Source organism: Siphateles boraxobius, unplaced genomic scaffold (genome assembly GCF_051911475.1).
Source record: "Siphateles boraxobius isolate OS27281-9 unplaced genomic scaffold, OSU_SipBor_1 75, whole genome shotgun sequence".
In the NCBI taxonomy this organism is placed as follows: Eukaryota; Metazoa; Chordata; class Actinopteri; order Cypriniformes; family Leuciscidae; genus Siphateles; species Siphateles boraxobius.
Window position 1 is genome coordinate 1,862,281 of NW_027509203.1, and position 14,516 is coordinate 1,876,796.

Sequence of the window (14,516 nt, forward strand, 5' to 3'; positions counted from 1 at the left end):
CATCAGAATGCTCTGAATGATCACATTCGGCTTCAGAAAGAGACACAACTAAAGCCATGACTATAAAGCTCTGTGTGTGTGTGTCTGCAGAGATGTCTCTCGTGTATTACATCACGTTTCCGCTGTCCTGTCGGGTTTCCCATTATTAGCCCCTTGAACCCTGATTCTAGTGAGCTGTATATCTGGGAATGAGCTGGAGGTTTTGAAATGTAGGTCACAGTGTCTTGTCATGTATTGCTATGCGGTGTGGAGCTACAAAGAAAAGAATGCTGTGATTCTTCGAGAGTAGCAGAAATACGAAGAGGAAAGCAGCCAAACTATTCCCCAAGACACTTGGATAAACCGTCTACTGACAGCATTTCCATCCAGCAGAGAGATTTATCCTCGTTCTGTTCCTGTGTCTAACGACATGCATGGATATGATTGTAGTTGTATATCCTGTTTGAAAATATGGAATTCATGCTGAAAATATCATCCTCATCTTGTTTACTTGCTACTTACTGCTTCAGACAAAGTTTTTGAATATGATTGACAGATTTGATTTCAGCTCTGATTGTCCACTAAAGGTTTGTCCAAGAAATCTGCAGTCCAGTCAGGTCAACGCTACCAAAATTAATAATCATTTCTTTAATAGCTGGCCTGGCGATCATTAGAGAGAATGGTCAAAGTCAAACCCTGCTGTAGATCTGCCCTCGACTCAAGATTTTTCTAGTCGACTAGTAGTCGTTCATTTAAGCCATTAGTCGACTAATCACGTGTTTATATTAATAAGCCGTAATAATGAGCATTTAATTGTCTATATAATATTTAGCCTAATCCACGCTCAAACACACACATAAAGCCACAGCGCACCGGAAAACATAATGATTATGAATGTGAGACTCAAAATATTTGAATAATTAATTGATAATGTTTTCTGTGTTTTCGGCTGCAGAGATTAAGACACGATGCTGACTCGTCATCTCCGTCTATGTGCATGATTCATATGGATTACACAATCTGAGAATATTTATTTTCTACTGGAATCTGTTCATTTAAAAGTGGACATTTCAAACTTTCTATAGACTAGATATATTTCTGTGTGAGGCAAGTATACGCTGAGCTTCGGTTCAAAGGCAATCTGCCGTTGCATGTTAAGCAAGCCTCTTCTTTATCTGTTTTCAAAACCCTTCTGAAAACCCATCTTTTCTCTTTGGCTTTTGACACCTAGTAAGATGTCGACTTTAGTCTTTAGTAGTTTACAGAAATAAAAGTACACCCTTTACAGTTTGCATTACTCTTATCTGTATGAGCAAAAATGATGGAGTACTTCAGTTAAATGCAGCGATAAACCGGCAGCTGTTATCAGGCAGTAAACACACTCTCCACACAAACACTTGAATATGTGCTAAATAATAGCGCACAATTATCTAGGTTAACATTAGACCGAGTGGACTTTGAAGTCGATGAACGATAGACGAATGTTGGGATTCCCAGCTGTTAACGATCTGCCCCTCACGCGACTAACTGACCAAACCTCTTCTAGTGACTAACGGTTAGTCAGCTACTGTGTGTTGCCCAGATGTGGCCCATGTATCTTTTGACGCTGCCAGAACTGAGCCATGTGTGCCATAGCTGGCCCAGATGAGGCCCGGATATGTATGCTATTGTCAGCCACACACAGGCTGAGACATCGCAGTCTATGCAGTATTAGGGCCAGAACTGGAGAATGATGCTATAGACAATCAGTCTGTGGTGGGAAACAAATCCCAGACTGATTGTCTATAGCATTATTGAACAGTACAACAGTAATATTGAACAGAATTAAGAGAAACATTTAAAAACTAATAACTATTCACGATTTATCATACTTTAAACTGCATATAGCAGACAAAACTTGTCTACAATTTAGCTCTGGCTACTTTCAGCTTTAAAATATAGGCCTAGTAAACTCTTGGATTCATTAGAAGTTATATATTTAGATATAATCAAATAACACTCTTGGTTTTAGCTTGAGCAAAAGTCTTAAGTCAAAAGTTTAGATAACAGATCTTTTTATACTGTGTCTTTCTGCAAAATATTTTGTTCACAGCTGAATGAACAAAATCAGCAGCCTATAAAGAACACTTCCATGAGGAACTTGCCCGGTTTCAACAAACATATCAGCAAAAACAACTAGACTTAATATATTTCAAACATTGTTAAAGGCAAATAAAAAGTCAGTAATAAAATAAGAACAAATAAATTAAAAAAAGACAAATAACTACAAATGAACAGTTCAAGAAATCAAATACAGGCTAATCAAATTAAAAAATAATCCAGCGTAGTATTCTTTTTATAAATAAAATAGCCTATATCCATATTAATCCGTTATTCAGTCAAGATCAGTGTCTTTACGAGGATATTTTGACATAATTTTGTGTGTATTTGTATGTTCAAGCGCAAGAAGACGTTTAAGAAAACATCTTCCTATACATATATATATATATATATAGAGCTTGTGGCCGAATAGGAATTCAAATCAGTTCTATTCAATAGCAAGAATAACCTCTCATAGATCCAGAAACGTCTTCTGTGAAATAGAAAGGTCTGATATGTGCATGGGATACTGATGTATGAAGGCAGTGTAGTAATAATCCAAAAGCAAACAGCAACACAAAAACATAAGTCGCAGTTTAAACTTCCATAAACCAGTCAGGATGTAAATCCTTGGACAGCAAGAAATGCAAGGGTTAAAATCGCGGAGACAGTCGAGGGGTCAATAACACACAGGTGAGTAAACCGTCCTGACAGAGGCTAATTCATAATGCCAAATATTGCCAATCCAAATATTATTTCAGGATGGAAGAACGATAGATTATGTGACTGCAAGCATACCTTCCTTCCACAATCAATATTGCACAAACGTTTAAGAAGTGCCAAGACTGCATTAGGTCAGTGACATCTATAAGGGATTGTTCTTGCATCATGTCTGAGCTATTTAGATCTACTGAAATCAGGTTTCTGCCCTGTCTTTTAATATTTGTAGTTAATAACAAACCAAATGCGTAAAATTACGATGACATGGAAACATTGCAATATACATCCAAGTGAAATTTAGAAAATGTAGGGCGGGGCTTGATTCTGTGCATCAGTTGTTGATTGGATATTGAGATGAATGGTGTGGCACTCAAACGATTATGCAAATGAGCGTGCGCTTGAGGGGCGGGGCTTAAGAGCACTGAATGATTGGAGAATCCTGCATACGTCTCCGGAGAGAAGACTGTAAATGTTTAGTCTAATTACTCTCATGGTATTTACGGCTCATCAGAAATGTTTTCAGTGGCCATATTTCCAGAGCATGTGCCTCCAAGCAACCTGTCATTGTGAAGAATAACTTCCCCTTCTTTCCAGCATCTCTTCTCTGATGATGTGGGCGGAGCAAGCTCTCACTCACATGAGATCAGCCAATAGCAAACCACAACCATCCAATCAATTCCCCACAAACAAAATCAAGCCCCGCCCACATTTGTTCTTGTTTGCGCTTCACTCGGACATACCACACAGTAGAGAAGAAAAGACTAGCGTAAAACTTCCCTTTCATGCTGATTATTATTGGCCTATATCTTGAAAGAAAATAGAGAACAACAGTAGATTTTAAATATGCTAAAAGGGTTTGTGGTTACACTTTATTTTAAAGGTATAGCGGAGGATCTTTCCGAATTTTAGAGAAGACCCGCCCTCTCCAATTTTTTTTAAAAATGCACATGCGCAACACTATTTGCTCAAGAGAGGGAACGCCTATTAAACGTGTGCACGAGACATGATATGCAATGGAGAAGTAGCTTGTTGCATTTGTGTAATAAATACTATGGTGAACACATTGTAATTATCGAAAATATTTCAGCGTGATACCATTTACCATTTGGTCATAAGGCTACTTTAGACATATTGAGATGTTTACCGTGTTGACGCGGTGCATGACTTGTGCCAGGGCTAGCATCGCTAATCATAGCTTACATTAACTTTTACTAGCAGTGATTTTAAATGGATTTCTCCAAATAGTATGACAAACTTTACCTGTCTAGTAGAATCTTCGCGACTGCGGCATCAGGGGGAAGCCCAACCTGTGGTTTTAGCGCACGCCAGCGTGTGAAATATTCACACAAAATAACTCTGGTCTTGTTTCTATACACTGCGGCCTTTCTCTTCTTATCATACACTTCGTATACATTTTTCTCTTTCGACCCTCAGCCATTTTCAAAGGAATGGCTGAAACTGTAACTCATCACACATAATACACCTGAAAGTGCGCATGCGCAGAAAGCGAAAACTACATAGGGACGAGCACGTACGACGGCCTTACATAAACATATCACCAGAATGATTGACACTTCGGTGGACCAATAGTATAGGCTACCCACCCGGAAAAAGAAAATCCTCCGCTATACCTTTAAGGTGTCATTGTTACAGTGTAATTATATATTTAAGTATTGAGTAATATTATACATGTAATAAGTACATGTACTTACTAGAGATGCACCGATTGATCAGCTGGTGACCGGAATCGGCCGATTTTCACGTGATCGGCTATGACCGGCGATATTCCGATTTTATGTCCGTCAAATGCACTCAGGCGTCGCATGATTACATCGCGCAACATCAGCACCACGGCAGTTTCACATCGCAAGCTTGAGCAGCGAGTAAGCAGCGTGTATTTTGTTCGGCGTGCATGTTAATCAATGAGTGCGTTCACACCAGGAGCAGGAGCAATGAGTGAGCGTCGAGGAGGAGCAGTGAGTGAGCGTTTGAGGAGGAGCAGGAGCAGTGAGTGAGCGTCGAGGAGGAGCAGTGAGTGAGCGTTTGAGGAGGAGCAGGAGCAGTGAGTGAGCGTTTGAGGAGGAGCAGGAGCAGCGCATGAGCGTCGAGGAGGAGCGTCGTGTGAGCGTCGAGGAGGAGCGTTGTGTGAGCGTCGAGGAGGAGCAGCGTGTGAGCGTCGAGGAGGAGCAGGAGCAGTGAGTGAGCGTCGAGCAGGAGCAGCGCATGAGCGTCGAGCAGGAGCAGCGCGTGAGCGTCGAGGAGGAGCGTCGTGTGAGCGTCGAGGAGGAGCAGCGCGTGAGCGTCAAGAAGGAGCAGGAGCAGTGAGTGAGCGTTGAGCAGGAGCAGCGCGTGAGCGTCGAGCAGGAGCAGCGCGTGAGCGTCGAGCAGGAGCAGAGCAGGAGCGCCGAGCAGGAGCAGCGCGTGAGTGTCGAGCAGGAGCAGCACGTGAGCGTCGAGGAGGAGCAGCGCGTGAGCGTCGAGGAGGAGCAGCACGTGAGCATCGAGGAGGAGCAGCGCGTGAGCGTCGAGGAGGAGCAGCGCGTGAGTGTCGAGGAGGAGCAGCGCGTGAGCGTCGAGGAGGAGCAGCGCGTGAGTGTCGAGGAGGACCAGCGCGTGAGCGTCGAGGAGGAGCAGCGCGTGAGCGTCGAGGAGGAGCAGCGCGTGAGCATCGAGGAGGAGCAGCGCGTGAGCGTCGAGGAGGAGCAGCGCGTGAGTGTCGAGGAGGAGCAGCGCGTGAGCGTCGAGGAGGAGCAGCGCGTGAGTGTCGAGGAGGAGCAGCGCGTGAGCGTCGAGGAGGAGCAGCGCGTGAGCGTCGAGGAGGAGCAGCGCGTGAGCATCGAGGAGGAGCAGCGCGTGAGCGTCGAGGAGGAGCAGCGCGTGAGTGTCGAGGAGGAGCAGCGCGTGAGCGTCGAGGAGGAGCAGCGCGTGAGTGTCGAGCAGGAGCAGCACGTGAGCATCGAGGAGGAGCAGCGCGTGAGCGTCGAGGAGGAGCAGCGCGTGAGTGTCGAGGAGGGGCGTCATGTGAGCATCGAGGAGGAGCAGCGCGTGAGCGTCGAGGAGGAGCGTGGTGCAAGCGTCGAGGAGGAGCGTCGTGTGAGCGTCGAGGAGGTGCAGCGTGTGAGCGTCGAGGAGGAGCAGGAGCAGTGAGTAAGCGTCGAACAGGAGCAGCGTGTGAGCTTCGAGCAGGAACAGCGCGTGAGCGTCGATCAGGAGCGTTGAGCAGGAGCAGCGCCTGAGCATCGAGGAGTAGCAGGAGCAGCGCGTGAGCATCGAGGAGGAGCAGGAGCAGCGCGTGAGCGTCGAGGAGGAGCAGAAGCAGCGCGTGAGCATAGAGGAGGGGCAGAAGCAGCGCGTGAGCATAGAGGAGGAGCAGCCATGAGCGTCAAGGAGGAGCATCGAGCAGGAGCATCGCGTGAGCGTCGAGGAGGAGCATAAGCAGTGCGTGAGCGTCGAGCAGGAGCAGCCCGTGAGCGTTGAGCTAGAGCAGAATGTGAGCGTTGAGGAGGAGCTTCGTGTGAGTGTCGAGCAGGAGCAGCGTGTGAGCATCGAGGAGGAGCAGGAGCAGCGCGTGAGCGTCGAGGAGGAGCAGCGCGTGAGCATCGAGGAGGAGCGTCGAGCAGGAGCAGCACGTGAGCATCAAGGAGGAGCGTTGCGTGAGCATCGAGCAGGAGCAGCGTGTTAGCGTTGAGGAGGAGCAGCGTGTGAGCGTCGAGGAGGAGCGTCGAGCAGGAGCAGCGTGTTAGCGTCGAGGAGGAGCGTCGAGCAGGAGCAGCGGGTGAGCGTCGAGGAGGAGCGTCGAGCAGGAGCAGCGCGTGAGCGTCGAGGAGGAGCGTCGAGCAGGAGCAGCGTGTGAGCGTCGAGGAGGAGCGTCGAGCAGGAGCAGCGCGTGAGCGTCGAGAAGGAGCGTCGAGGAGGAGCAGCGCGTGAGCGTTGAGGAGGAGCGTCGAGCAGGAGCAGCGTGTAAGCATCGAGGATGAGCGTCGAGCAGGAGCAGCGCGTGAGCGTCGAGGATGAGCGTCGAGGAGGAGCAGCGCGTGAGCGTTGAGGAGGAGCGTCGAGCAGGAGCAGCGTGTGAGCGTCGAGGAGGAGCGTCGAGGAGGAGCAGCGTGTGAGCGTCGAGGAGGAGCGTCGAGCAGGAGCAGCGCGTGAGCGTCGAGGAGGAGCGTCGAGGAGGAGCAGCGTGTGAGCGTCGAGGAGGAGCGTCGAGCAGGAGCAGCGTGTGAGCGTCGAGGAGGAGCGTCGAGCAGGAGCAGCGTGTGAGCATCGAGGAGGAGCGTCGAGCAGGTGCAGCGCGTGAGCGTCGAGCAGGAGCAGCGTGTGAGCGTCGAGGAGGAGCGTCGAGGAGGAGCAGCGTGTGAGCGTCGAGGAGGAGCGTCGAGCAGGAGCAGCGCGTGAGCAACAGTGAAGCGAGGGTTTCAACGCAGAGTCTATCAGTGCTGCGCTGCTCACGCTCAATTAAAGTGAATTTTTGCATTAAACCACACTTTTCATGGACAAAATAAATATGATTTCACACAAAAAGTCCCCAAAATGCACAGAATTTGCATGTCTGGTGTGTTTTAACAAGAACTAGAAAAGAGTATGTCAGAAAAGAAAAGAAAGACTCAAAAATATTTATAGAAAATGTACCCATTTAAACTTGTTTTTATTATTCCGTTTCCCTGCACTTGCTCCACTTGCCAGAGTTTACCTCTCTGCATGTACAAGTGTTGACAGTGAGCGCTTGTTTAGCCTGGCTGGACATGTGGCAGAGAGAGAAGAAACACACTATCTGGTGACAAAGCAGAAATGCTTCTGTTTGCGAAGAAAAACTTGCCATTGATGTACAAGTGATTGCAATAGGCCTGTGTGTGTGTTTTGAGAAATATATATTTAAATTGCAAGGCTATATTTATTTAATTTTATGTTATTTATATATTATTTTATTGCCATTACCTGTTTTCCCTGTTTTCATACAGAAGTTTAGTTTGCTAAATATATCACATTTTTGTAGTTGGATACTGGGTGTGAAAAGGAAATGGTTCATCCATAACACTGCACTTCAGATGTGTGTAAATTTCCTACACCAGGAGTAATCGGTTAGTTATCGGTTATCGATTATCGATTCAAAAAAAATTCTATGCAAAATGTAAAATGTTCTATTACAGAAAAGATAGAAAATAAATATTTGTGTGTGCTGTAAAGTGGTTAGAAAAAATTAAATCGGTATCTGCAGGTCAAACTCAATGAAAAATCGGAAATTCGGAATCGGCCTAGAAAATTGTAATCGGTGCATAATTACATGCAACTAACCCTCAACCAAATCCTAATCCTACCCTAACCCTAGGGTTAGTTGCATGTAATTATGCATAATTTACTGTTATTACTATGGTAAGTACATGTAACAAAGACACTGTAATGGAGGACAGATGAAATGTCATTAAAGCAAAAGTCTGGTCAGATAATCCTCTCATCTGTTTGTGCCAGACACGCGTTGCGTTTTTAAGACGCCGCGTCAAGTTAAAAGCAGTTCACCGCGTCTCAGATCCCCTGCGTTGCGTTGTGTCCCATTCCGTCGCGTTTTTATGAACGCAAGTAGGCTACGCGTCCAGTCTGCGTGAACGATTTCTAGTTGTATAACTCAAACGCATCAATGGATATCACATCACGCGCGTGACGCCGCTTTGACGCGCGTCTAGAGTTATGCAAGGAAAAAATGAGTTATGCTGAAATATTATTCGTCCTGATGAAACACTAATGACATACCTCAAATCTCCAGGCAGGCAAAGCCGTGACTTCATGCATGAAGAGCCCGAGCCCGGCCAGCGCCAGCAGAACAAGCCCTTCGAGGCTTCCATGAACTTCACGCACCATCTTCGCGACGTCAACGTCCAAATATTTGCCCTTAACAAAGACGTATCAAACCTCACCATTTATTATTACTCCCGTGGGTTATTTGTGTTGCCATTGGGTTCCCGACAGACCGTTTCTCCTCCTTCAGTGTTCAGTGTTCAGCAGAGACTGAGCTCAGATGGAGAGACACACTGACTTCTGCACAGCTGCACACATTGTAATGCAATCAATGCTGCTTTTACCACACTTGCTGTTTCATTTTCATTTTTGGAGGATTAATCATCTTTTAAGAGACATCTGCGATTGATTTTGCATTATTCTTGCACTTAAAATACAAGTAGTCTACAATAGCTATTCATTTCATATCAAACCAACCACGAACAGACCATTCCGTTCTGCTATCTGAACCAAAACAATCTGCAATCAGTTTTTTTGGTTTGGCTTCTAGAAATTACATTGTTTAATCATCCTTCCATCTGGTCCTTTTTACCCGAAAGTCTTTTATTATTATTATTATTATTATTATTATTAAATTGAGAAATCATCAGAGGGGTCCAAGACCCCAGGACTTTTTGTCGGACCACAAATACACCCCTCAAAAAATAATGGATTCAAGGAGTTTTGTGGTTGAAATTTAAAAAAAGTAATAAATCCTTCCCTTTAATTTGACCTCTTTAGGACTGAATGAAATGCGAGGAATGCTTAAGTACACATAGAAAAACATAAAATGCTCAAAACTCAAACTAAAAATATTATATTATTATTTCCCACAAGAGGTCTGCAAAGACACCCAAGATATTTTGAGCTGAATTAAAAGGGTTATGCATGAAATTGTAAGTTAATTTGAATTTAAGTTGAAAGTGAGGAATGTGCTTAATCGACTATTTATTTATTATTTATTGATCAAATCTAGTAATTTAAAGGTAAATTAAAAGAATAACACAAAATCTCCCCAAAAAAAAAAAGCATTAAAAAATAAAAAAATATTGTCAAAATGAAATAAAATAAGCTTTCTGGACAAAAATAAAAATTAATTAAGTATAATTTTAGGGCTTCGGGTCATTTTGACCCGCGAGGGAATTAAATACATAATATACAAACAGATTATTAATCCAGATCATTAATATGAACCAGGCCAATAGGGAATGTCCTCTTAAAGTTATGAACAAACATTCTTCCGTAACGTAAATAGAACGTTCGTTCAAAGTTATCTGGTCTTTAATAAAAACATAAGCACAAAACATTTCATAGAGTGTTTGTTTGTTCCTGAAATGTTTTAGTTTGACGTTCGTCTAACATTTTTGGGTAACACTTTACATTACAATAAAGTTCATTAGTTGGCATTAACTAAAATGAATTAACAATTAGTAATACATTTGTTACAGTATTTCTTAATCTTTGTTAATGTTAGTTAATACAAATCCAGCTGTTCATTGTTTGTTCATGTTCACAGTGCATTAATGTTAACAAATACAACCTTTGATTTTAATAATGTATTAGTAAACGTTGAAATTAATATTAACTAAGATTAATAAATGCTGTAGAAGTATTGTTCATTTTTAGTTCATGTTTAACTGGTAGTTAACTAATAAACCTTATTGTACATTTTTACCCATTTTTTTAATATTAGTATTGTTCAGAACGTTCAGAGAACATTCAAAAGTCCCATAATGTCTGCAAAATGTATTTTTTCCTTAATGTTTGCATAATACATTGTTTTAACAGTCAGAGAACATTCATTAATAACGTTTTCACAACCCTTCGTCACCAAAGACTGTATATATTTGAGTTGCCAGCGTACATGAAAAGCACTAGAAAAGAAAAGTTTATATTATTGAATTCTGTATGCAACAAAATACTGCGGTCAGTTACAACAGTGAAAATGAATAAATAAAATTAGCACCGCAGCTGAAATGCATTGCAGTTTTGGCAATGACCATATTTACAGTGTTATAGCAGATCATGAGCTGGTTCCCAGTCAGCAATAGTGTCGGCCCAGATCCGGCCCCCATCCGGTACGCGTGGAATCCACACGTGATCTGGGCCGAGACTGTGTTGGCCATTGCCAAAACTGCAATGCCTGTCAGCTGAGGTGCTAATTTTATTTATTCCCTTTTACTGTTGTAACTGACAGCAGTGTTTTGTTGCATACGGAGTTTCTCTTAGTGCAGCAGATTAGTAAAAAAATCATTCACTTTGGTATAAAAGCATGAAATTTGGCACAGATACTCTCTAAGGGCCACTATTTTGGAAAAAGACGTTGGCCACTCAAAAATTAAATATTGCGACCATTTTTCAAGATGGCCACCGTTGCTATTCAATGCTTATTATATCAATTATTCAAACAGTAATCCAAGCAGAACATTTGATACAAATACTCTCTAAAGGACATGTTAATGGAAAAAGATGCTTGTCCCTCAAAAATTCAAGATGGCTGCCATTTTTAAAGATGGCCACCGTTCCTGTCGAATATTAATTATTTCAACTGTTCAAATGGTGATGCAAGCATTAAATTAGGCAGAAATACTCTTCAAGGAACACTCTTTTGGAAAAAGGTATGTGCCCCTCAAAAATTCAGGATGGCGACCATTTTCAAGATGGCCACCATTTCTGTCAAATAGTCATAATGTCTGCTTTGTCTGCCTCCTCTCCTTTGACCTGACGGCTTAGTTAAACTTGTCAGGGATATAAATTCCCGGCCGGCATAGCTCTCAGGTTCATTGGAGTACACAAGCCTCTCCAGCACGGCAAGGGTCCACAGAGAGGAAGGGCCACGGTTAGAAAAAGGAAGTGGCCAGTACAAATTCAGGAAGGAAAACATTTTTGAAGATGGCTGCCCTCCTTTCCTATGTTCATTGCCACTGTTTCCAAAAACTGATGTAAGGATTCAAGAGAAACGGTTAATGGTGTAAAATCTCATTTTTTCAAGATGGCGGCCATGTTGAATTTTTCGGTGGCCAATGCCTTTTTTCCAAAAAGTGACCCTTAGAGAGTATCTGTGCCAAATTTCATGCTTCTATACCAATTTGAACGATTCTCTTGAGATATGCCACTAATCTGCTGCACTATCTGCCGAGCCCTTGCTTTCAACAACTGATTTTATGCAGTTATGAGCAGATTCCAATGAGTCCTGAACCTTTTTAGCATAATGAGCACCGAAGGCACTGAAAGCCCTCTTGTGCTCGTCGTCATTTTTGACTGACAAATTTTATGTTTTTTTTTTTTTTTACTTGATTGAAATGGTACACAACTTGGTAACTGTTTTGGCACTTGATGTGTAGTAAACACACACACACACACACACACACACACACACACACACACACACACACACACACACACACACACACACACACACACACACACACACACACACAAATCATGGACATCATTTAAAAAGGTAAAATGGTCCTGAAAAATAGTCCTCGCTGTTAAATGAGCGCATTAGATTTATGGCTTTGATTTTCTTGCAGTTTTAGAGTAAAATGTTTTATGAAAATGTATATTTCATATACAAATTTAATATAGAAATTTTGTGGATTTTTCAATAACAATAAACGTAAAATAATGTAACTTTTTTAATTTAATTTTTTAAAAACTTTTTTCACTTCAGCAATAATCTGCCAAATGTCATCTTTGAAAAGAGATCAAACAGAAGTCTGTTGCTTTAAAGCATTCAAGATTTACCACAGTGGGAAATTTAATGCTCAAAAAAGTGAATAAATGGATTTTAAATACAGTGTAAATATAATTTAGTACCATAAAATCCCCTAAAAAAATACAAAATATTAAATAAAAAGCATTATCAAACTAAAATATAGTACATACATTTAATTGAAATAATAAAAAAAACTAATTCTGTCATTGTTGCCCGAGATCAGTGTTGCCAACTTAGCAATTTTGTTGCTAGATTTAGCAACTTTTTTTCCAAAAAGCACCTAGCAACAAATTTAGCAATTTTTTACATTTATTTGGCAACTTTTGGGAAAGTGACTCTAATCCAAACCACATGTGTACAAGCTAGCTAAATAGACTGAGCGGTTCATTCATAATTCCTTAAGATCACTGTGGAAATCGCTGTGAAAACCGAAAGACAAAATACAACGAGCACAGGGGCGGGGCCATAGACATAATAAGACGCCCTATTGGCCACTGTGTACGTCAACGGCGCCGCCATATTGCGGAGGGCAACTTTCCAAAACATCTCATTACGGGAATTGAGGAAAATGCCTGCTTCGTGTGCTGCTTGGGGCTGTACAAATCAACACACAATTGAAAACAGGTCTTGGGGATTTTACAAGCAAATCTAAATTAGCATTTCAAATAATACGTATAACATAATGGCATAGTTTTGCGTTGCGATTACGTAATGACGTCAAAGCGCAATGACGTCACAACGTCATTTAGCAACTTTTAGCAACAAATCGATCTGCCTTTAGCAACTTCCCCTGAAAATTAGTTGGCAACAGTGCCCGAGATGTGAAGAGCGCAGGGTTAGTCTGAGTGTGTGTCTGTCACTCCAACACAATCGGTTCATGACAAAAATCACAAACACATGTTTGTCCGACCACAGACTCTTCTGGCCCCGATCCGCCCACAACCCCTTATAATCATGTTTAGCAGTAACAAACAGTCCAGAGCATCATCTGTACGGCACATGGCCAACTCCAGATCTAAACACGGCTTAAACTCGGCTTGAAAAGCTTCTCGAATGAAGAGAACCGAGCCTCACCAAACATCCGGCTTGCGTTTGGCTCGGACTCGATCGTTCTTTGAGTCTGGTTTATTTCCACATCATGTTGCAGGGATGATCCGACAGCGATCCTGTAGACTAGATTCACTAACCACACAGCATCATTATTTCTGTCAATCACTCAGATTATCATCAGAAAAACTGGGAGAAAAGATTATAGTTCAGATATAAACACTGATGTCTACAGTAGCGATCAAAATTGAGCAAATCAGCTTTTGAAAGTAACTCAACGCTTCAAATAAAGATTGTATTGATTACATCGTTACACCCGTAGGTGGAGACAAGAGACTTAAAATATGAGTGAATCATTGAATCATTCAAGAGATTCATTCAGAAACACTGATTCATCCAGTAATGAAACAAGTGAAATCTTCACGAGTCGTTGAATCATTCACTCAAACTGATTTTTTAAAACATTTTAAATAGACTGCAGACACATTTTTTATCAATTCAGTTATCAATTCAGAATCGCGTGAAAATTGTGTTCAGTTTGAAACAACATAATCGTGATGCTCAGTTATGGAGAACGGTCCTCGGCCGAAAGCTACTGTCTGAGGACGGACTACATGTGAATCTGAACTTTAAACACGACCATTAAAAACGTTTCCCAAATAAACAGTAAATCTGAGTCACTCAAAAGGAAGATAAGCTTAAAAAGCCTTTATTTAAACTTGGCTATCCATTAAAAAACATATGCCAACATGTTTCGGCCTTCTTCAGGGCAAATACAAAATGGCAGTCCGTAGACTGCATGCTATATATCTGCATGTGGTCACGTGACCTAGAAGCACAGGTGCTCATCTGCATATATCACCTGACAGAGAGCAATTACAACAAGTTACTTTAGATAAGACAAGTCACATTTTCACATCAGGATACTTTAAAATATCAATATAAATGGATACATATAGCAAGAGGTTACTTTATGACAAGTTACAGAAAAATGTTACATTGTAAAAAATATTTAATTTCATTTCATGCTCTAATAAATACGTGCAATCTCAAATGTTGAATAATTTTACAGTTTCTATATTTTACCACTTTTCACATCAAGATACAATTTGAAATATTCCTACCTATACATATAGCAAAACATTGACATGTGCATATAGTCAAGTTACAAGAAAGGAGAAAAATCCAATTCCAAGTTTAG

At 42.1% G+C, this 14,516-nt stretch overlaps 1 protein-coding gene across 2 annotated transcripts in view; it reads right to left on the reverse strand.

The window, feature by feature from the left end:
• mmp23ba (matrix metallopeptidase 23ba) overlaps window positions 1-8,828 on the reverse strand; it is a 42,418-nt gene extending 33,590 nt beyond the window's left edge. The window contains exon 1 of one of the 2 annotated variants that reach the window (XM_077217688.1): window positions 8,524-8,828. In XM_077217688.1, coding sequence (XP_077073803.1) covers window positions 8,524-8,631 — 108 coding nt within the window. In that variant the 5' untranslated portion in view covers window positions 8,632-8,828. The remainder of the gene's footprint in view (window positions 1-8,523) is intronic. The other variant, XM_077217689.1, reaches the window with a different exon arrangement.
• Window positions 8,829-14,516: the final 5,688 nt, after the last annotated feature.